Here is a 24300-nt window from a genome sequence, read left to right on the forward strand (position 1 = left end):
GTGGATGATTGTGAAGAAAGTGGAGAGTTATGTTGTGGTCCTACTGGGCTGAGGTGGATGGTAGAGGTTCTGGTATTGAAGTCAATGGTTGTACTGGAGTGTCTAACTTTAAGTCATTCAGTAAGTCAGGTCACTCAGTAAGTCAGTCAAGTCACTCAGTAAGTCAGTCAAATCACTCAGTCTGACAAGTCATTCAGTAAGTCAGTCAAGCCATTCAGTAAGTCAGTCAAGTCATTCAGTAAGTCAGCCAATCACTCAGTAAGTCTGTCAAGTCATTCAGTAAGTCAGTCAAGTCACTCAGTAAATCATTCTGTCAAGTCACTCAATCAGTCATTCACTAAGTCAGTCAGTCAGTTACACAAACTCATGTTTACCTCTTTTTCTGTGTACAAATTAACACTTCATTACGGCTACAGGTTATCTCTTGTCTAATATCTTTGTTTCTTTGTTAATTTTAAGACTTAAGTGCTTATACCTCTTCGTGACACTTTCAGCAACACTGGTATGGCTACTGAGTGTCATGATTGCTTGGCAGATACAAGATATAGTAATTAAAACATCATAATACAATTCACAAACACAGCTGCCTTGTAGCAGAGAAAGACTGGACTGGACACGTATGAATTACGAATGCTGGGATGGTGGGGTAGTGTCGGGGAGTGGTAGGGGATGGCGGGAGGGCTCCCTGGCTGCTACATAACTAAGCGGCCGCTTGAGCAAGAGAATTTTTTTTTTTTTTGATTCCCACAAACTGAACCATGTTAAATTCATTATATGACGTGTTACATAAAATTGTGCCACAATTCTTCAATCATGCAATACCCAAATCGTGCCAAATAAACTCGTGCTAAATGGTGGTCTACTGTATATAAATAATGACAGTGCATTCATGAACGTGTATTAGACTGACCAGTTGGATGCATTTTGGACAAGCGACATAATTTGTGCCATCTGGAATATCGGCAAAAATCGAACATGTCTGCTACTTTGAGCTCAATTTCAAGGTAACTGAAACCAATCAGAATCATCTCTATTCCTGTAATAGCTTCCATTCTATCAAATGATATTAAGAACACAATGATAAAAGCCATCCAAAATTGCACAGCAAATTTGCAGTTTTAAAGCAAATACACAGTCGTTTTTTTCTCCCACCATGCACCGCGAGCGCAGGATTTTTTTTTATATGGTGCACACTCACTACATAGACTTATTCTCTCATATCTAGGCCCAAATTTACAACTCACAGCTTATCTGAGTGAGCTGAGCTCATCATGTAGTACTAAGGCACAGACCCTGACCTCAAACCCATAGTACTATGGCAGACCCTGACCTAAAACCCAAAGTACTATGGCACAGACCCTGACCTCAAACCCATAGTCCTATGGCAGACCCTGACCTAAAACCCAAAGTACTATGGCACAGACCCTGACCTCAAACCCATAGTACTATGGCAGACCCTGACCTAAAACCCAAAGTACTATGGCACAGACCCTGACCTCAGACCCATAGTACTATGGCATAGACCCTGACCTCAAATCCCTAGTACTATAGGACAGAGTACTGTGGCACAGACCCTGACCTCAAGACCATAGTACTGTGGCACAGACCCTGACCTCAAGACCATAGTACTGTGGCACGGACCCTGACCTCAAGACCATAGTACTGTGGCATGGACCCTGACCTCAAGACCCTAGTACTCTGGCATGAACCCCGACCTCAAAACCATAGTACTATGGCACAGACCCTGACATCAAACCCACATTACTACGGAGCAGACCCTGACATCAAACCCACATTACTACGGCACAGACCCTGACATCACACCCATATTACTATGGCACAGGCCTTGACCTCAAACCCATACTGCTACAGCACAGACCCCGACATCAAACCCACATTACTATGGCACAGACCCTGACCTCAAACATACATTACTGTGACACAAGCCCTGACCTCAAACCCATATTACTACAGCACAGGCCCTGACCTCAAACCCATACTGCTATGGTACAGACCCTGACATCAAACCCACATTACTACGGCACAGACCCTGACCTCATCAAGCCCATATTACTACGACACAGACCTCAAAAGGGTTAAAGCAGGGAACTGTTTTTGTTTCTGTTGGAAAGACAGAGGACAGTGACAGCATATTACACCCAGTGTTGAACCCAGTGTTGAACCCAGTGCTGAACCTAGTGTTAAACCAAGTGTTGAACCCAGTGTTGACCATAGTGTTGAACCCAGTATTGAACCCAGTGTTGAACCCGGTGTTGAACTCAGCATTGAACCTGGTGTTGAACCCGATGTTGAACCTGGTGTTGAACCCAGTGTTGAACCTGGTGCTGAACCCAGTGTTGAACCTGGTGTTGAACCCAGTGTTGAACCCGGTGTTGAACCCAGTGTTGAACCTGGTGTTGAGCCTGGTGTCACAATAAACATCTAGATATGTCACAAAACATTCTCATCATAATTTATTATACATTTTTGGTTTATTAAAGTGTATATTATTATTATTGCAAAGATCTTGTATAGTATTTATAATAAACCAGTAAAACCTCAATATAAGAGAGCAATGGAGGGCTCTCTGAATCTCTCTTAAACCAGAATGTAAAAACATTGCCAAAAAACACTTAATTACTCTGCAATATACATAATACAGTACTGATCACATATTAAACAGATATATTGCAATAAGAGCAAGGGGGGTAGTTCCCCCTTCTCCTGTATACATTACTAAATTTAAAAAGAGAAAATTTTGTCTCTTATTTAGGTCACCTGCCTGGGTGGGACATGGCCGATGCGTTGAAAACACGATATTGCAATAAATATTGAAAAAATGAGTTAAGAGTACAATATAGCCAGTGTATGTTACACATGAAGGTGATGTTATACATGAAGGTGATGTTATACATGAAGGTGATGTTATACATGAAGGATGACTGGTGAATATACTACAGTGTTGAGGGAGACAACTATATACACTACACATATACATACACAGTATGCAACACACACATTAATTTACCCAGAAACATTTCATACATAACATTTTAAATAAATGCACATTTCCAGCATACAGAAACTCACATTTATTCATAAAAAATGGTAGAAAAAGCCAGTTGTGTTTAGGAAGACTTCATGATGAAGTCTGAAGTTGGTGTTACTATGTTACGAGATGCTGCACTGTACTCACATATCTTGCAAGCTATGTGATGCCTAATATGCTATGTGATGCCTAACATGCTATGTGAAGTATAACATGCTATGTGAAGCATAATATGTTATGTGAAGCATAACATGCTATGTGGAGCATAACATGCTATATGAAGCCTAATATGCTATGTGAAGCATAACATGCTATGTGAAGCATAACATGCTATATGAAGCATAACATGTTATGTGAAGCATAACATGCTATGTGAAGCATAACATGCTATGTGAAGCATAACATGCTATATGAAGCCTAATATGCTATGTGAAGCCTAAGATGCTATGTGAAGCCTAAGACATTATGTGAAGCATAACATGCTATGTGAAGCCTAAAATGCTACGTGAAGAATAACAAGCTAAGTGAAGCATAACATGCTATGCTAAGCATAACATGCTATGTGAAGCCTAACATTCTATGTGAAGCATAACATGCTATGTGAAACCTAACATACTATGTGAAGCATAACATGCTATGTGAAGCTTATCATGCTAGTTTTCACCGTAATTTGTGACTACTTATATTTAAAAATGTACATCACATAAGATTCAGGAGCACTGAAGATGTAAAACTTCAGAAATAGAGGTAAAAACTTGCCTCAAAACAAAATACCTCAGATAAAAATAAAATAAAGGTTATATATATATATATATATATATATATATATATATATATATATATATATATATATATATATATATATATATATATATATATATATATATATATAAATATATATATATATATATATATATATATATATATATATATATATATATATATATATATATATATATATATATACATGTATATATATAATGTATATATATAGTTGTGTATAAAATATTTAAAGAGTAAATGCATAGTTTTGGATGGGATGTTTTCGTCAAGATTCAAACAAGAGTCGCTGGTAGTGTGGGTTAACCTGCCAGGTGGGTAAGTGTAGACCAAACTCAAGGGCGACCAACGCAGCAAACTCCCACTGTGTTAGATCACGACGGTTCAGTCGGAAGGTACTCTCAGTTTTCTGAAACAATAATAATACAGTAAAATGCTAAATCAATATCATTTTTATTTATATACACAAAGAAGAACTAAACCAGTAAGGGTCATCAGTGCTTGGGAAGAGAGAGGGAAGAAGGGAGATAATATACCTCTGAAGGGTTCTAAAAGTTTTCCTATCCCCACAACCCAACCCACAGCCAGACTTCTCCAGTGCTTGCCTGGTTACTGCTACTGCTGGCCCACATATCCATCATAACCTGGTTGATCCAGCACTTGGTGAAGGAAATGGTCTACTTTCCTCTGGAAGATTTTTACACTTGTTCCAGCAGTGTTTCTGATATCTTCTGGTAATACATTAAAAAGTTTGGGACTATGGATGCTGATATGATGTTCTTTCATTGTGCCCATGGTGTCCTTGCTTTTCACTGGGTTTATTTTACATATTCTCCAATATCTCTCACTCCAGGATGGTTAACTTATAATATCCTCAGGACTTTAAGGCAGGTCCCTGGTAACCTTCTGTTTTCACTATACCTTGGTTACATCATGGGTGTTCTACCTACTTCCTGACCAATAGTCTCATTGTGCCTATCACTAAGCCACAACAGCCTGATACATTTAGACTAATCTCCTTAACCCTTTCACTGTTGGTGCTGTAGTACTACAGCTTATGAGCCAGTGTTGGTGCCGTAGTACTATGCCATAATTCTAGTGGCCTGGTAGACCTACATGTGAGAGAATGGGTCTGCATGGTCAGTGTGCTGAGTATAAAAAAAATCGGGGCACCTGCATTGCATTGTGGGAACGCCTTTTTCAGTAGTCCTTGTTTATCATGTCTTGCGGTAAGAATTATCACACTCCCCAGTGAATTTGGGACTCTTCTCTTCCCAACTGATAGTTCTAACACAGATGGAAGTGTCAGTGAAGATGAATTTCATGGTTTTACAGAGTTTGTGACCAAAAGCAATGCCCAGGATACCAGATACAGATAGCGAAAAGAAAAGGCAGCTTGGGTGTTGGGGAAAGCAGCTTGGATGGTGGGGAAGGCAGCTTGTATGGTGGGGAAGACAGCATGGATAGCGGGGAAGATAGTGTGGGTGGTTGGGAAGATGGTGTGTACGTTTATTCAGGTATGCATGAATACAGTTACATAGATTATCATACATAGCAGCATGTGTAGAGAACCTAGGATAACCCAAGAAAGTCAAAGTGACTTATTTCCAGCATGAGTGGTGGGGAAGACGGTGTGGGTGTGGAAGGCAGCTTGGGTTTGTGTAAACAAGATATGTAGATATTATAATGATAACAATATTTGTGCAGTTATTGTGTTGCATACAAAGAGTGGATATATACACATTATAAATTATATTGGTCTTACAGGCCACAAAAGTTACTTGAAAAAATACAATATTAGAAAAAAATAGAATAAAGTAAAAATAACATTACCGAGTGAGAGGCAGTCGCCGATGTTGCCGTAAGTGGTTCATTTTTTGTCAACTTCACGCCTCTATATCTTGGTAACTAGTGAGAGCAAATTTTTATTTTCTTTTAACCCTTAAATGGTCCAAACGTATATATACGTTTCATTTTTCATTCATTCAAAACTGGCGCAATAGGCCTGAGTCACCTAGACATGAGAGAATCGGTGTGCGCACTCAGTGTGTGCCGTATGAAAAAAATTGGGGACGCCTGGGTACCATATGGTAGGTCCAGTTACATTCAGCTCCATCTTGGGTCAGCATTATGGCACATTCTCATGATTCACTCACGCCTCATTGTATTAACACTCTACTATTCGAGGAAAGTGATACAGATTGTGAGTTTAGTGGATTTGACACCAATGGGGCCAGTAATCAAGGAATTAGTGAAAATGTCAACGATAACCCAGATGACCCTCAGCCCATGACCTCTGGGGTAGCCACACCTGTCCTAGGTTAAGATCCTCTGGGGTAGCCAGTGTGGCTACAGCAGACCCTAGGCCAAGCACTTCTGGGGTGGCCACACAAGACCCTGGGCCAAGCACCTCTGGAGTGGCGAGTGTTACTCATAGGCAACTTCGCAAGAGGAAACTATCATTTTCCCGGTGTTTTAGTGATAGTGAGTGATGTAAGTGATGATGAGATTGATTTTATGCCATTTGAGGATATGTCTAGTGATAGTGAAGTTCATTATTCACCAGTGAAGCGTACTTTAGGTGGCGGTGTCTACGTTCAGGCAGTGTGCCATATGCAGTCCCCAAGGTCGTGGCAGGTCATGATCCAAAACCCCGGCCACTGATAGTGAAAGTGATCATAAAGGAGAGTATGCAGGGATGGAGGAAGTAGCGGTGGGTGGCACGGTGCCAGGACCACATGGCGCAGTAGGATCGCCTGGCATCCCCTCAACCATGTGCTGCCTCCACTCCTGTCCCTCCTCCTACTCCCCCCTCGCCCTATGCCACAGGTCCATCCTGCACCATGTGATCGTGAGTGGAACTGGACACAAAGTATATTCGTGCCACAGCCTTGAGATTTTGATGCGAGTGGAAGTGGTATCCAGCCAGAATGTCCCCTAACGAATGAGTCTACAGAGTTAGACTATTTCCAGTTGCACTTTGTCGAGCCTATAATGAACTTGATAGTGACCCAGACAAACAAGCATTACCGATATGTTAGATTATGTATTGGTGGATAAAAGGTTGATGGGTAGGCTCCAGGATGTACATGTTTATAGAGGGGCAACTGATGTATCGGATCATTATTTAGTTGTAGCTACAGTTAGAGTAAGAGGTAGATGGGAAAAGAGGAAAATGGCAACAACAAGTAAGAGGGAGGTGAAAGTGTATAAACTAAGGGAGGAGGAAGTTCGGGTGGGATATAAGCAACTATTGGCAGAAAGGTGGGATAGTGCAAGTATGAGTAGTGGGGGGAGGGTTGGAATAGTTTTAAAAATGCAGTATTAGAATGTGGGGCAGAAGTTCGTGGTTATAGGAGGGTGGGTGCAGGAGGAAAGAGGAGTGATTGGTGGAATGATGAAATAAAGGGTGTGATAAAAGAGAAAAAGTTAGCTTGTGAGAGGTTTTTACAAAGCAGAAGTGTTATACGAAGAGTAGAGTATATGGAGAGTAAAAGAAAGGTAAAGAGAGTGGTGAGAGAGAGCAAAAGGAGAGCAGATGACAGAGTGGGAGAGGCAATGTCAAGAAATTTTAATGAAAATAAGAAAAAAATTTTGGAGTGAGTTAAACAAGTTAAGAAAGCTTAGGGAACGAATGGATTTGTCAGTTAAAAACAGAGTAGGGGAGTTAGTAGATGGGGAGATGGAGGTTTTGGGTAGATGGCGGGAATATTTTGAGGAACTTTTAAATGTCGACGAAGAAAGGGAGGCAGTAATTTCATGCACTGGCCAGGGAGGTATACCATCTTTTAGGAGTGAAGAAGAACAGGATGTGAGTGTGGGGGAGGTGCGTGAGGCATTATGTAGAATGAAAGGGTGTAAAGCAGCTGGAACTGATGGGATCATGACAGAAATGTTACAGGCAGGGGGGGATATAGTGTTGGAGTGGTTGGTATTTTTGTTTAATAAATTGTATGAAAGAGGGGAAGGTACCTATGGATTGGTGGAGAGCATGTATAGTCCCTTTATATAAAGGGAAGAGTGTACAGTAGGGTTATAATTGAAAGAATTAGAAGTAAGACAGAATGTAGGATTGCAGATGAGCAAGGAGGTTTTAGAGTGGGTAAGGGATGAGTAGATCAAGTGTTTACACTGAAGCATACATGTGAACAATATATTTAGATAAATGTAGGGAAGTTTTTATTGCATTTATGGATTTAGAAAAGGCATATGATAGAGTGGATAAGGGAGCAATGTGGCAGATGTTGCAAGTACAGTGGACCCCCGCATAACGATGGCATCACATAGCGATTATTTCGCATACCGCTTACTTTAATCGCAAAATTTTTGCCGCGCATACCGATTAAAAACCCGTTCACCGATTTTCGTCTGAGACGCGTCCAATGTGCGCCCTCAGCCAGCCTCACATGTGCCGCCCGTGCCATTGTTTACCAGCCAGCCTCCGCGGTAACATCCAAGCATACACTCGGAATATTTCGTATTATTACAGTGTTTTCGGTGCTGTTTCTGGAAAATAAGTGACCATGGGCCCCAAGAAAGCTTCTAGTGCCAACCGTACACCAATAAGGGTAAGAATTCCCATTGAAATGAAGAAAGAGATCATTGATAAGTATGAAAGTGGAGTGCGTATCGCCGACCTAGTCAAGTTGTACAAGAAACCCCAATCAACCATCGCTACTATTGTGGGCACCAAAAAGACAATCAAGGAAGCTGTTCTTGCCAAAGGTTTAACTGTGTTTTCGAAACAAAGATCGCAAGTGATGGAAGATGTTGAGAGACTCTTATTGGTGTGGATAAATGAAAAACAGCTAGCAGGAGATAGCGTCTCTCAAGCGATCATATGTGAAAAGGCTAGGAAGTTGCATGAGGATTTAATTAAAAAAATGCCTGCAACTAGTGATGATGTGAGTGAATTTAAGGCCAGCAAAGGTTGGTTTGAGAGATTTAAGAAGCGTAGTGGCATCCATAGTGTGATAAGGCATGGTGAGGCTGCCAGTTCGGACCACAAAGCGGCTGAAAAATATGTGCAGGAATTCAAGGAGTACATAGAAACTGAAGGACTGAAACCTGAACAAGTGTTTAATTGTGATGAAACAGGCCTGTTCTGGAAGAAAATGCCAAGCAGGACCTACATTACTCAGGAGGAAAAGGCACTCCCAGAACATAAGCCTATGAAAGACAGGCTTACTCTTCTCATGTGTGCCAATGCTACTGGTGATTGCAAAGTGAAGCCTTTATTAGTGTATCACTCTGAAACTCCCAGAGCGTTCAGGCAAAAGAATGTCCTCAAGGATAATTTGTGTGTGCTGTGGAGGGCAAACAGTAAGGCATGGGTCACTAGGGAATTTTTCTATAACTGGTTACACCATGCATTTGCCCCCAATGTGAAAGATTACCTAACTGAAAAGAAATTAGAACTTAAGTGCCTCCTGGTGTTAGACAATGCCCCTGGTCATCCTACAGACGTGGCAGAGCGACTTTATGGGGACATGAGCTTCATTAAGGTGAAGTTTTTGCCTCCTAATACCACTCCTCTCCTGCAGCCCATGGACCAGCAGGTTATTTCCAACTTCAAGAAACTGTACACAAAAGCTCTGTTTGAAAGGTGCTTTGTAATGACCTCAGAAACTCAACTGACTCTAAGAGAGTTTTGGAGAGATCACTTTAATATCCTCAATTGTGTAAACCTTATAGGTAAGGCTTGGGAGGAAGTGACTAAGAGGACCTTGAACTCTGCTTGGAAGAAACTGTGGCCAGAATGTGTAGACAAAAGGGATTTTGAAGGGTTTGAGGCTAACCCTGAGAGGATTATGCCAGTTGAGGAATCCATTGTGGCATTGGGATAGTCCTTGGGGTTGGAGGTTAGTGGGGAGGATGTGGAAGAGTTGGTGGAGGAGGACAATGAAGAACTAACCACTGATGAACTGATAGATCAACTTCAAGAGCAAGAGGCCAGACCTGGGGAAACTGGTTCAGAGGAGGGGAGAGAGAAATTGAAGAAGTTGCCTACTACAAAGATAAAGGAAATCTGTGCAAAGTGGCTTGAAGTGCAAACCTTCATGGATGAAAATCACCCTCACACAGCTATTGCAAGCCGTGTTGGCAACCTGTACACTGACAATGTTGTGAAACACTTTAGGGAAGTGATAAAGGAACGAGAGGTACAGGCCACTATGGACAGATATCTTGTGAGAAAGAAGTCCAGTGACTCTGAAGCTGGCCCTAGTGGCATTAAAAGAAGAAGGGAAGTAACCCCAGAAAAGGACTTGCTACCTCAAGTCCTAATGGAAGGGGATTCCCCTTCTAAACAGTAAGAAGATAATGCTCTCCCCTCCTCCCATCCCATCAATCATCACCAGATCTTCAATAAAAGTAAGTGTCATGTAAGTGTGCATGCCTTTTTCAGTTTGTGTGTATTAAAATTAATATTTCATGTGGTAAAAAAAATTTTTTTTCATACTTTTGGGTGTCTTGCACGGATTAATTTTATTTCCATTATTTCTTATGGGGAAAATTCATTCACATAACAATTATTTCGCATAACAATTACCCCTCTTGCACGGATTAAAATCGTTAACCGGGGGTCCACTGTATATGGAATAGGTGGTAAGATACTAAATGCTGTAAAGAGTTTTTATGAGGATAGTGAGGCTCAGGTTAAGGTGTGTAGAAGAGAGGGAGACTACTTCCCAGTAAAAGTAGGTCTTAGACAGGGATGTGTAATGTCACCATGGTTGGTTAACCCTTTGAGGGTTTTGGTCGTACTAGTACGTCTTACGCGTAGGGGTTTTTGTCGTACTAGTACGCATAAATTCTAGCGGCCTCAAATCTCACAGGAAAAGGCTGATAAGCCTAGATGTGAGAGAATGGGTCTGTGTGGTGGGTGTGCGCAGTAGGAAAAAAATCTGGGACCCAGTGGAGCATTGTGGGAATGCCATCATAGTACACAATTTCCACGTGCCCTGTGGTAAGAAGTTCCTCACTCCTTGGCGAATTGGGACACTTTTGTTCCCCAGTGACAGTTCTAATACAGATGGAAGTGACAGTGAAGATGAGTTTCAAGGTTCTGGTGAGGTTTTGACCGAAACTAATGACCATAATATGGGTAATAGTGAGGAAAACCCAGACAACCCACAGCCTTCCACCTCTGGTGCTGGGCCATCTTGTTCACGTTCAGTTGTACCAGAATCAAAGAGGAAACTCCTATTTTCCAAAATCCCAGACTCAGATGTGAGCATTGGTGATGATAGTGATAGTGATTATGAACTACAAGCTCTTCAAACTTGTTCCAAGAATGGAGGAGGAGGAGGAGGCAGAGGAGGAGGAGGCAGAGGAGGAGGAGGCAAGAGGAGGAGGAGGCAAGAGGAGGAGGAGGCAAGAGGAGGAGGAGGCAAGAGGAGGAGGAGGCAGAGGAGGAGGAGGAGGAGGAGGAGGAGGAGGAAGAAGAAGAGGAGGAGGAGGAGGAGGAGGAGGAAGAAGAAGAGGAGGAGGAGGAGGAGGAGGAGGAGGAAGAAGAAGAGGAGGAGGAGGAAGAAGAAGAATACGTAATGATAACAATAATACATAATAATAATAATACATAATAATAATAATACATAATAATAATACATAATAATAATAATAGGTAATAATAAATGTTCACCCATGACAGTAACAAGATAAGGGGAGATAACATCTGATAAGTGCTGACGTTTGATGAGGGTAAATGAGGGTGGAGCTGATGCCAAAAGATGAGATAAACATCTCCCTCCCTTTGTTTTTGCTGGTATACTAACATTTCTGTCTGTCTATTTGCCTGTCTGTCAAGCTCCCTGTCTATCCGTCTAGCTCTCTGTCTCAGAGAGCCACAAGACTGTGTCATCACTTTTACTCACATCTTCAAGCAGAGTATAGCACTTTGTCTGGGTTTCTTGGGTTATCCTAGGTAATTTATACTATGTATACTTGTATTTATGTGTACCTGTGAGACAGAGATAAAAAGACAGATAGAATGAGGGAGAAAGATAATTAGATAGAATGGAGGAAGGGAAGCAGCATCGGACCCCATTGTTTTGACAGGCGGGAGGGGGAGTGAGTAATGAGACAATATGTCATTTTGACAGCTGCTGACTCCTGGTAATTTACACTATGGAGGAGAAGGAGAAGGAGGAAGAGTAGGGGGAAGAGGAAGAAGAGGAGGAGGAGGAAGAGGAAGAGTAGGAGGAAGAGGAATAAGAGGAAGAGGAATATTAGGAGGAAGATTAGGGGGAAGAGGAGGAAGAGGAAGAAGAAGAGGAGGAGGAGGAGGAGGAGGAAGAGTAGGAGGAAGAGGAAGAGTAGGAGGAAGAGGAAGAAGAGGAGGAGGAGGAAGAGGAGGAGGAGGAAGAGGAAGAGTAGGAGGAAGAGGAAGAGGAAGAGTATGAGGAAGAGTAGGGGGAAGAGGAGGAAGAGTAGGGGGAAGAGGAGGAAGAGGAAGAAGAGGAGGAGGGTGGAACACTAGTACACTGGTACTGGTACACTAACATTTCTGTCTGTCTATTTGTCTGTCTGTCAAGCTCCCTGTCTATCTGTCTATCCATCTAGCTCTCTGTCTCAGAGAGCCACAAGACTGTGTCATCACTTTTACTCACATCTTCAAGCAGAGTATAGCACTTTGTCTGGATTTCTTGGGTTATCCTAGGTAATTTATACTATGTATACTTGTATTTATGTGTACCTGTGAGACAGAGATAAAAAGACAGATAGAAAGAGAGAGACAGATTGAAAAAGATAGAATGAGGGAGAAAGATAAAACACCATTGTGTATGACACCATGTTTCAGAGTTCCACAAGCTGCAGAACTAATAGGAATATGTTCAGTGACTGTATATTGGTATATATATTATAGAACAATAATAATAAACAATGTTTTGTATTGTTTGTTTTTGTAAACAAGTTTTGTAAACAATATGTTGATAATTATGTTTGTGTGCTTATTGTGTTGTATACAACGAGTGTATATATGTACATTGCACCTTACTTTGGTCTCATAGGCCACATAAGTTATGTGAAAAATAAAATAGTGAAAAAAGCAACAAACCTTCAAATACAAGTAAACTAAAGTTTACTGGGTGAGCGGCAGTCGCCGCTGTTGCCATACGCGGCTCATTTTCTGCAAACTTCATGCATCCATATCTCCGTAAGTATTGATGGTAAATTTTTTTTGTTTATCCTATAATGTTTAGAAAAAAAAAACTCTATTTTTTCATAAGAAAAAATAATTTTTTTTTTTTTGAAATTTGGCCGACCCTGAGAACGAGTTTCAGAGAGGGCCTGTCGACCCTCAAAGGGTTAATATATTTATAGATAGGGTTGTAAAAGATGTAAATGCTAGGGAGTTCAGGAGAGGAGTGGGATTAAATTATGGGGAATCAAATACAAAATGGGAATTGACAAAATTGCTTTTTGCTGATGATACTGTGCTTATGGGAAATTCTAAAGAAAAATTGCAAAGGTTAGTGGACGAATTTGGGAGTGTGTGCAAGGTAGAAAGTTGAAAGTGAATATAGAAAAGAGTAAGGTGATGAGGGTATCAAATGATTTAGATAAAGAAAAATTGGATATCAAATTGGGGAGAAGGAGTATGGAAGAAATGAATGCTTTCAGATACTACTTGGGAGTTGACGTTTCGGCAGATGGATTTATGAAGGATAAGGTTAATCAAAGAATTGATGAGGGAATAAAGGTGAGTGGTGCATTGAGGTATATGTGGAGACAAAAAACGTTATCTATGGAGGCAAAGAAGGGAATGTATGAAAGTATAGTAGTACCAACACTCTTATATGGGTGTGAAGCTTGGGTTGTGAATGCAGCAGCGAGGAGGCGGTTGGAGGCAGTGGAGATGTCCTGTCTAAGGGCAATGTGTGGTGTAAATACTATGTGGATATTAGGAGGTGTGGAGTTAATAAAAGTATTAGTCAGAGGGCTGAAGAGGGGTTGTTGAGGTGGTTTGGTCATTTAGAGAGAATGGATCAAAGTAGAATGACATGGAGAGCGTTTAAATCTGTAGGGGAAGGAAGGCGGGGTAGGGGTCGTCCTCAAAAAGGTTGGAAGGAAGGGGTAAGGGAGGTTTTGTGGGCGAGGGGCTTGGACTTCCAGCAGGCGTGCGTGAGCGTGTCCGATAGGAGTGAATGGAGACGAATGGTATTTGGGACCTGACAATCTGTTGGAGTGTGAACAGGGTAATATTTAGTGAAGGGATTCAGGGAAACTGGTTATTTTTATATAGCCGGACTTGAGTCCTGGAAATAGGAAGTACAATGCCTGCACTCTAAAGGAGGGGATCGGGATATTGGCAGTTTGGAGGGATATGTTGTATATTTTTATACGTATATGCTTTTAAACTGTTGTGTTCTGAGCACCTCTGCAAAAACAGTGATTATGTGTGAGTGAGGTGAAAGTGTTGAATGATGATGAAAGTATTTTCTTTTTGGGGATTTTCTTTCTTTTTGGGTCACCCTGCCTCGGTAGGAAACGGCTGACTTGTTAAAAAAAAAAAAAAATGTCATGGACAACACAGCAGAGGTTGGAGAATCATCATGGCTGCACAGGTGGAAAGACACAACAGTGGCTGAAATGTATCTATTCCTTGCCAATGTCATGCTTGTGCCACATATCCATAAGAACAATATACGTAATTACTGGTCCACAGACCATTTCATCAGTACTCCAGTTTTCCCTGACCTCCTTCCCTGCAACAGATTCACTCTGTTGCTATGAATGTTGCACTTCTCAGACAGAAATACGCCAAACAGAAATGATCTTCTATACAAAATCCAGGAAGTGTTTATGTATTTGAAGCAGAGATTCAGTGCATACTTTTATCCCTTCAAGAACATTGTTGTTGATGAGTCCTTGATTCTGTTCAAGGGATGCCTGTCAGTCAAGCAATATATACTGAGCAAACATAATCGCTTTGGTGTAAAACTTTTTATTATGGGTGAATGTGAGAGTGGTCTTGTGTTGGATATTATTGTATACACTGGGAGAAACACACTCTATGATGACAGACGGATGTTGGGCATTTCCGGTGATGTTGTTCGCAGGATGATGGAACCATACCATGGCAAGGGCCATACACTGTACACAGACAACTGGTATACAAGCCCTATGCTCGATGATTTCCTACGTGTGAACAATACTGATATATGTGGAACAGTGAGAAGGAATAGAAAACATATGCCAAGGTTCAGTGGAGGCAGTGTTGAAGGTGCAGTGCATTTCATGCTAATGACATCATGGCACTGATGTGGCATGACAAATGGGATGTGACATTGCTGTCAACCATCCACAGAAACGAGATGGTACAAACAGACAGACTGAGCAGGTTCAACAAAGAACCTATTGTAAAGCCAGCTGCTGTCGTGGACTATACGAACAATATGCAACTAGTTGACAAGTGTGACATGATGGGTTTGTTGACTGTGTACATAGGAGTCGCAAGTGCTATATAAAACTGTTTTTTCACCTTGTAGACATTGCAGTGCTCAATGCATTCAATATGTACGAAATAAAGACTGGAAAACGACAACGTTTTACAGAATTCTCTCTGAATGTTGTCAAACAGATAGCAAGAAAGTATGGTACCACACCTGTACCTGCCCCTCAACAGCGACTTGTCCTACAACCACAACCAGTGGGGAAAGTGCCAGACTGAATCACTCCTAACTGTCACTATCTGGTACCAATACCACCTACCCCAAAGAAGAAGAATTCCCAGAAAATGTATGTGCTACCACCAAAAAACGACCCTAACAGCAGAAGGACACACAATTCATTTGTCACCAGTGTGAGGTGGCACTTTGTATGAATCCATGCTTCATGGAGTATCATACAATCGTGGAATTCTAGAAACACAAATGGGACATGTGAATACTTGTACATATATAGTTGTAGATAATAGAATGTGATTCAGCCAGGTGTGCAAAATCACCTATCAGTGTTTACATGTGTGTTTATAACAATGTGATAATAAATTCATATATAATATTGGTGTATAAACAACAATTGGCATTGAAATCAAAAGATTTACTCTAAAACATAATTATCATATCAAGAAAACCAAGAAAATGAAAAAATGGAAGAAAACGGTAAAAATGTAGAATTTCTGCAAGGGGCAGCACTCCACGTTGCCGTCAGGTGATCGCCAAGTGCCAACTTTGCTGCCTCAAATCTCGGTAAGTACAGACCCTAAAATTTTTTTTATTCTAAAACACTTTAAAAAATGTGCTTTTTTTTCTATAATTTTTTTTTTTTTCAAAATATTTGGGGTGCTGCGCAAGTGAATGTATATATACGTTTGGACAATTTAAGGGTTAAACTGTCCAAACATAGATCTACGTTTACACGTGTAGCGCTCTGATCTTGATTTTCTCCATTAGAAAGCACGTTAAAAAAACGTAGATCTACGTTCAGAGCGCTACACGAGCAAACGGAGATCTACATTTGGACAGTTTAAGGGTTAAAACACTGAAAAATATTCGTAAGATTTTGGCAAGATTTTTTTTTTTTTTTTAATATTTTTTGACACTGAGAGAAGGTTTGTGATGAGGGCTGTCAACATCGAAAGGGTTAATTAGTTGTTGTGACATGCAAAGAGTATGTACCCTTCATTCGGCACATGTACACACCCTTATTGAAAGGCTATCACCCCCATCCAGCGAACCAGGTGCTAAGGGTTGATAATGGGGCCCCATCGTTTGATCAGTACCCAGGTTCCAGCCAATGAGAAGATGGTTTTGGCAACTGCAGAGGCATTATGGGTGCCACACACCTGTCTGCCATTGTCATTCCCATTCTAGAGCTGGCTGAAGCACAGTCTGCTCTCTAGTGGCTTCTATTCTGCCTTGCTTACCGTGGACTGCACTAATACCTATTGTTGTACATAGTGTATATAGTGAACATAATTCTGTTCTTGATTGGTGAAGGATAATATAAGTCAAAAGTTTTTCTGCTGTGTTTATTTTGCTCCCTTTACACCCAGGATAACAGGCCTTTGGATTCCTGGGTTGTAATATGGGTAGCCTGTCCAGGAGCTGGAGCTGGACTTAGAGCACAAGTTGAGCCTAGGGTGATGCTGGAAGCAGGAACACTGTGTAGCTTGCTGTCTGGCATTGCATTAGCTTTGCCAACGCTTCACAAACTTTGCATGTCAAGTGCCTTGCTATGGTCAGCCTTGCTATGTATGATCGTTGACAGCTCGCTACTAGCTTGTTCGGTGTGCTCGCTTCGCTACGGTCAATCTTGCTGTTGTGTGAAGATTTTGCAGTCAGCTTTGCTATTGTGTATCAGCTTTGCTAGTGTATGAGTGTATTCTGCAGTCATATTGTGCATAGCTTAGCGTGTCTTGCAAATAATGTGCTACGTTGGGGTACAAGTATTCTACAGTTGTACTGTGCATAGCAAATAACTTATATGTTGGGGTATGCCACCTAGACGAGTCAGACGTCTAGTGTCGGAATACCTGGAGGTTATTCCGGGGATCAACGCCCCCGCGGCCCGGTCCATGACCAGGCCTCCCGATGGATCAGGGCCTGATCAACTAGGCTGTTACTGCTGGCTGCACACAGTCCAACGTACGAGCCACAGCCCGGCTGATCCGGCACTGACTTTAGGTATCTGTCCAGCTCTCTCTTGAAGGCAGCCAGGGGTTTATTGGCAATTCCCCTAATGCTTGATGGGAGGCTGTTGAACAGTTTTGGGCCCCGGACACTTATGGTGTTTTCCCTTAGTGTACCAATGGCGCCCCTACTTTTTATTGGGGGCATTTTGCATCGCCTGCCCAGTCTTTTACTTTCGTAGGGAGTGATTTCTGTGTGCAGATTTGGGACCATTCCTTCCAAGATTTTCCAAGTGTAGATTATGATATATCTCTCCCTCCTGCGTTCCAACGAGTACAGGTCAAGTGCTTCCAAGCGTTCCCAGTAGTTAAGGTGCTTGACAGAACTTATATGTGCAGTAAAGGATCTCTGTACACTCTCTAGATCTGCGATTTCACCTGCTTTGAATGGAGATGTTAATGTACAGCAGTATTCCAGCCTAGAGAGAACAAGTGATTTGAAAAGGATCATCATGGGCTTGGCATCTCTCGTTTTGAAAGTTCTCATTATCCATCCTATCATTTTCTTTGCACGTGCAATCGTGGCACTGTTGTGATCCTTGAAAGTGAGATCCTCAGACATTACTACTCCCAGGTCCCTTACATTATTTTTCCGCTCTATTGTATGGCCGGAGTCAGTAGTATACTCTGTTCTAGTTATTATCTCCTCCAGTTTTCCATAACGGAGTAGTTGGAATTTGTCCTCATTGAACATCATATTGTTTACCGTTGCCCACTGGAAAACTTTGTTTATATCTTCTTGGAGGTTAACCGCGTCCTCAGCAGATGACAGCCTCATGCAGATCCTAGCATCATCCGCAAAGGATGATATGGTGCTGTGGTGTATATCTCTGTTTATGTCTGATATGAGGATAAGGAATAAGATGGGGGCGAGTACTGTGCCTTGTGGAACAGAGCTCTTCACTATGGCAGCCTCCGATTTAACTCTGTTGACCACTACTCTTTGTGTTCGATTTGTTAGGAAGTTGAAGATCCATCTCCCCACTTTCCCAGTTATTCCTTTAGCACGTATTTTATGGGCTATTACGCCATGACCGCATTTGTCAAATGCTTTTGCAAAGTCTGTGTATATTACATCTGCATTCTGATTTTCTTCCAGTGCATCCAAGGCCATGTCATAGTGATCCAGTAGTTGTGAGAGGCAGGAGCGACCTGCCCTGAACCCATGTTGCCCTGGATTGTGTAGATTTTGGGAATCCAGGTGATTTGCAATCCTGCTTCTTAGCACTCATTCAAAGATTTTTATGATGTGGGACGTCAGAGCTATTGTTCTATAGTTCTTAGCTAATGCTTTGCTGCCACCTTATGGAGTGGGGCTATATCCGTTGTTTTAAGTGACTGTGGAATTTCACCCATGTCCAAGCTCCTCCTCCATAGTGTACTTAGGGCACGCGAGAGGGGTTTCTTGCAATTCTTAATGAAAACAGTTCCACGAGTCTGGGCCCGGGGCTGAGTGCATAGGCATGTTGTCAATGGCTTTTTCGAAATCTATCGGAGTTAGGGTAATGTCGGAAATCTGACATACATTTATGGAGTTTGGAGGCTCATTCATGAAGAAATCATTTGGGTCGTCGATCCTCAGACCGATTAGTGGTTCACTAAACACAGAGTCATACTGGGATTTCAATATTTCACTCATTTCCTTGTCATCTGTGTAAGTCCCATCCTGTCTGAGTAAGGGCCCGATACTAGATGTGGTATTTGCCTTGTTTTTGGCATATGAAAAGAAATATTTTGAATTTCTTTCAATTTCACTAATAGCTTTAAGCTCCTCCTGCCTCTCCTGGTTCCTGTAAGAGTCATTTAGCTTAAGTTCGATAGTTTCCACTTCCCTGGTCAGCGCCTCCTTTCGTGTATCAGATATTCTAGCACTCCTGAGGAGCTCAGTGATTCTTCGTCGTCTTCTGTAGAGGGAGCGTCTTTTTCTCTCCAGTTTACTCCTGCTCTTCTTCTTTCTTAGGGGAATATGCCTAGAACATGCTTCGGCTACCAGGAAGTTGATCCTTTCAAGGCACTGGTTTGGATCCATGTCATTTAAGACATCTTCCCAACATGTTTCATTTAGGACATGGTTTACCTGGTACCAGTTGATGTTCTTGTTGTTGAAATTGTATTTTGTGAAGACACCTTCACAGGTACATGCATTCTGCTGTTCAGGACCCCTATGCATGTACGTCTGGACTTCGATTAGATTGTGATCGGAATTAGTTGTTTTTGATATTCTTATGTCTCTTATCAGGTCCTCATTATTTGTGAAGATAAGGTCAAGTGTGTTTTCTAGTCTTGTTGGCTCCACTATCTGCTGGCTTAAGGTGTGTTTTTCGCAGAGACTTAGTAGGTCATGTGTGTGTGACCTTTCATCTGCGCTACCTCCGGGGATTGTTTCAGCTATAACATTATTTGCTACATTCTTCCATTTTGTATGCCTTAGGTTGAAATCACCAAGCAGTAAGATGTTTGGGGATGGAGCTGGAAGGTTTTCCAAACAGTAATTGATTTTCAGTAGCTGTTCCTTGAACTGTTGTGAGGTTGCATCTGGTGGCTTGTATACAACCACAATGACTAGGTTTTGGTTCTCAATCTTTATTGATAGAACTTCAGCTACCTCATTTGTGGTGTTCAGCAACTCCGTGCAGATAAGGGACTCTTTGACATACAGGCCAACCCCCCCTTGTTGCCTGTTTTTTCTGTCGCATCTAAAAAGGTTGTAACCACTTATCCATATTTCACTGTCAAAGTGATCTTTTGTGTGAGTCTCTGTGAAGGCTGCAAACATTGCATTAGACTCCACTAGAAGTCCACTGATAAAAGGTATTTTGTTGTTGGTGGATGGCTTAAGGCCCTGTATATTAGCAAATATGAACGAGGTTGTATTCTGTGTTTGTTGGGGGGATTTTGTTATTGGCATCAGTAGTTGTAATTCTGGAGGGCCATGGGTGGCCACTGGCTGCGCCTCCAGTCCAACAAGGCTCCAAGGTGGTGGACTATTTTTGTTATTTTTGTTATACACATTGGTAAACCTACCTAAATTTTCCCTACAGCGTTGTTGGCAAATTGCTCGTTCCATTGGCACTGATTACAAACGCACTCTCACAGCTGCGCAGCTTCATACTCTTATAAGTATCAAACTTCGGGAAGAGGAGATGGCACATCAGACTCCTCCCTCTATGGGATCCAGGAATAAAACCCCGCTGTTCTCGCAGAACGAAAATGATACATCAACTGAGCAAAACCGTCAATCTCATGCAACAGGGTTGTCTGAAGGTGAATCAGCTGCGTTGGCACTTGAGCTGGCGAAAATCAATCTCGAGCAGACTAGGGAACAGAGGGCACATGCCAAGGAAGAGTTTGATAGGGAAAAAGAAAGAAGGCAGTTTTCTCAAGTTGTAAATAACTTTAGTTTACAGAAAGCAGTTGTTAGGTAAGACACATATGCAACAGTTAGGTATCTTTATTATGAAACGTTTCGCCTACACAGTAGGCTTCTTCAGTCAAGTACAGAAAAGTTGATAGAAGCTTCTATCAACTTTTCTGTACTTGACTGAAGAAGCCTACTGTGTAGGCGAAACGTTTCATAATAAAGATACCTAACTGTTGCATATGTGTCTTACCTAACAACCTGTCGGTATTTTATACCATTTTAATGTTCACAGAAAGCAGTACAGCTTGTTCCCCGCTTCAATGAGGCAGAACCAGAACAATTTTTGAAAACTTCCGAAAATCAGGCTCGAGCCTTGAGGTGGCCGGAACAGCACTGGGCATCATTGGTTCACACAGCGTTGTTTGGTAAGACACAGGAATTTACATCAGTGTTAAATGACACTGAGTTCTATAACTATCAGGTGGTGAAGACCACAGTCCTTGGAGCCTACCAATGCATCCCCGCTACGTATAGGAAGTCATTCAAGTTAGGCAAATGACAGCTTGGTCAATCCCTGGTGGATTTTGTGTGACAGCACAAAAGCACATAAAACAAGTGGTGTTGCTACCTTCAACGATCTTGTGCAGCTTGTCCTTGTCGACAACCTGCTGGAGTCTGTGGGACCAGAGGTTAGAGCCTTCCTGCAGGATCATGTCTTAACTACTGCATTGGAGGCAGCCAGGTTGGCTGATACCTTTAACCCTTTGAGGGTTTCGGACGTACTAGTACGGCTTACGACCCAGGGTTTTTGACGTACTTTACGCCTAAATTCTAGCGCCCTTAAATCTAGTGGGAGAAAGTTGGTAGGCCTTCATATGAAAGAATGGGTCTATGTGGTCAGTGTGCACAGTCTAAAAAAATCCTGCAGCACACAGTGCATAATGAGAAAAAAAAAACTTCGACCATTTTTTTGGAATAAAACAGCGACTTTGCAGTGTATTTTCGTATGGTATTTATTATTGTATTCTAGTTTTCTTGGTCTCATTTTAAAGAATGGAAGACATATTACAGAAATTGAGATGATTTTGACTGGTTTTACAATGAAAGATACCTTGAAATTGAGCTCAAAGTAGCAGAAATGTTCGATTTTTACCAAATTTCAAAAGTAAACAAATCGTGCCAAGCGTGCAATACACGTCAACTGGTGAGTCTAATATTCTTTCACAAGTGCACCAATAATATTTATACCATTTTTTACACTAATGCAGTAGTCTGCATAACAGTAAATCTTATATTTTTTGTGAGAATAAAAATTCAAAGTGGAAAGCAAAAGAATATAAGAGGGGCCTTGAGACGTGACTAATGACCAGAGGAAATGTCATTTTAGTGCCAGGAATGTCTTTCTTGTTTATTCTGGACCCTATTCGGAAATTGGCATCTTTTGAAATTTGTTTGAAATTGGCAAAATTGCTAAATTCTGACCACTGTACTGGATAGTTGAGTTTCATAAATGTGTTGTTTCTTGCACCCATTCGATAGAAAAAATGGAGTTCTAGCGAAATATTCATGTTTTTTGTCGACTAGTACAGTGGAATTGGCCGAAAATGGGGCTCAAAGTGGGCAAAATCGCCGATGCGTAAACATCGCCGAGACCGCTAACTTTGCTAGAGCATAATTCCGTAAGTTTTCCATCAAATTTCAAACTTTTGGTGTCCTTATGATCGGGAAATGATTCTCTATCTTTTCATAAGAGAAAATAATTTTTTTTTTTTTAAATTTGGCCGACCCTGAGAACGAGTTTCGGAGAGGGCCTGTCGACCCTCAAAGGGTTAAAGCCAACCGCTCCTTGTCCGAGGGGTCCCATTTCTCTTTTCAACAGCCTGGCGTGAGCAGAGATCGTCAACATTGGAGCATGAAATGCCAGCCGGAGGGAGAACGTCCATGTCAGCCAACTTAGTCACCTGGTGAGCCACGCTACTCAACTTATGGTCAACCTGGTGAGCGACAACCCACTCAACATGATGCAACTCGACAACAGTATCTAGAGCAACACCAGTTGCAACATCAGCAGGGAGTTAAGGGCAAGCCTGTCGTCTGCTTCCTCTGTAATAAAGTAGGTCACATCCGTCCCAACTGCCCCCACAAACCCCAACCTATAGGGAAAATCTAATATCTCTAGTAACATGTCCCTGAAAGAAGTAGAAAAAGGGATGGCTCCTTATTACTGTCAGTCTTATTTTCCTTCAGGAAGACTCAAAAACAACTGAAGTCAGAACCTTTAGAGATACTGGAGCATATTGCTCACTTATAAGAGAGGGAGTACTTCCCCTTTCCGAACACACTTCATTACAATCCCGTTTTGCTGGAAGCATTTGGAGGAACGATCTTCTGTCCCCTTGCATAGAATCTATGTACAGTGCAAATATTACACTGGATACTTGACTGTGGGTGTATCCGAGGGATTTCCTATGAAAGATGCCATGTTATTACTGGGTAATAACATTACCAATGCTAGTGTATGTCCTGAACCCATAATGATTAATTCTTCTCCTGTGTTGGCCATAATTTGGGCAACATCCCAAGGGTTGTCTGGCGAGAATGCTGACCTATCCTTGGACGACTCTGATCTCGGAATAGCCAATTTGTTTTACGAGGAAAACTGGCCAGAGCCTCATAAATTAAGTGAACAGACCCAGATCAAGCCTTCCTATTTCAGGGTTGCAGGATTGCCAGATATCTCTGTTTCCATGACCGAGGGACTGTCCTTCTGGGAGGAACAATGAAAGGACCCTTCTTTGAATTTTGCTTTTCAGGCAGCCATGGGTAAATCCTTTTCGGATCATCCGGTCAAGTATAAACTTAAAAACGACTATCTGATCTGCACTGAGACTGGTAAGGAGATTGAGGGCCGGCAACTGTCAGACAGGTTAGTGGTTCCAACAAAGTTTAGACCTCAGATATTGAATATAGCTCATAATACTTCATTAGGAGGTCACCTAAGAATTACTAAAACATTATATAGAATCACAAAATTCAGGCAGGATGTGAAGAATTATATCCGTTGCTGCCAAGAATGTCAGCAAATAGGGAAACCTGGACACTCCATTAAACCTGCACCTCTCCAGCCTATACCTGCCTTGCTTACCATGGAGTGCACTAATACCTAGTGTTGTACATAGTGTATGTAGTGTACATAATTCTGCTCTTGCTTGGTGAAGGATAAGTCAAAAGTTTTTCTGCTGTGTTTATTTTGCTCCCTTTACACCCAGGATAACAGGCCTTTGGATTCCTGGGTTGTAATAGTTGTCTTTGTAAAACATTTGAAAGATAATTAATAGACTAAACTACAGAATCAGATACCAACTTTTACCTTATCTCTATGGTTTCATGAATGGAAAATGAGTTTTATTACATTTATTGATTTAAAATCTGCATTTATCATAAACAGAACCATTATACTACAAGGTTATCTGT

At 41.6% G+C, this 24300-nt stretch overlaps 1 protein-coding gene across 2 annotated transcripts in view; it reads right to left on the bottom strand.

The window, feature by feature from the left end:
• Positions 1-4048: 4048 nt before the first annotated feature.
• LOC128686047 (CDK5 and ABL1 enzyme substrate 2) overlaps positions 4049-24300 on the bottom strand; it is a 145521-nt gene continuing 125269 nt past the window's right edge. For both annotated transcript variants that reach the window (XM_070083450.1, XM_070083449.1), the window contains one exon: positions 4049-4238. In XM_070083450.1, the coding sequence (XP_069939551.1) occupies positions 4098-4238 (141 nt within the window). In that variant the 3' untranslated portion in view covers positions 4049-4097. The remainder of the gene's footprint in view (positions 4239-24300) is intronic.

Source organism: Cherax quadricarinatus, chromosome 9, assembly GCF_038502225.1.
Source record: "Cherax quadricarinatus isolate ZL_2023a chromosome 9, ASM3850222v1, whole genome shotgun sequence".
NCBI classification, from domain to species: Eukaryota; Metazoa; Arthropoda; class Malacostraca; order Decapoda; family Parastacidae; genus Cherax; species Cherax quadricarinatus.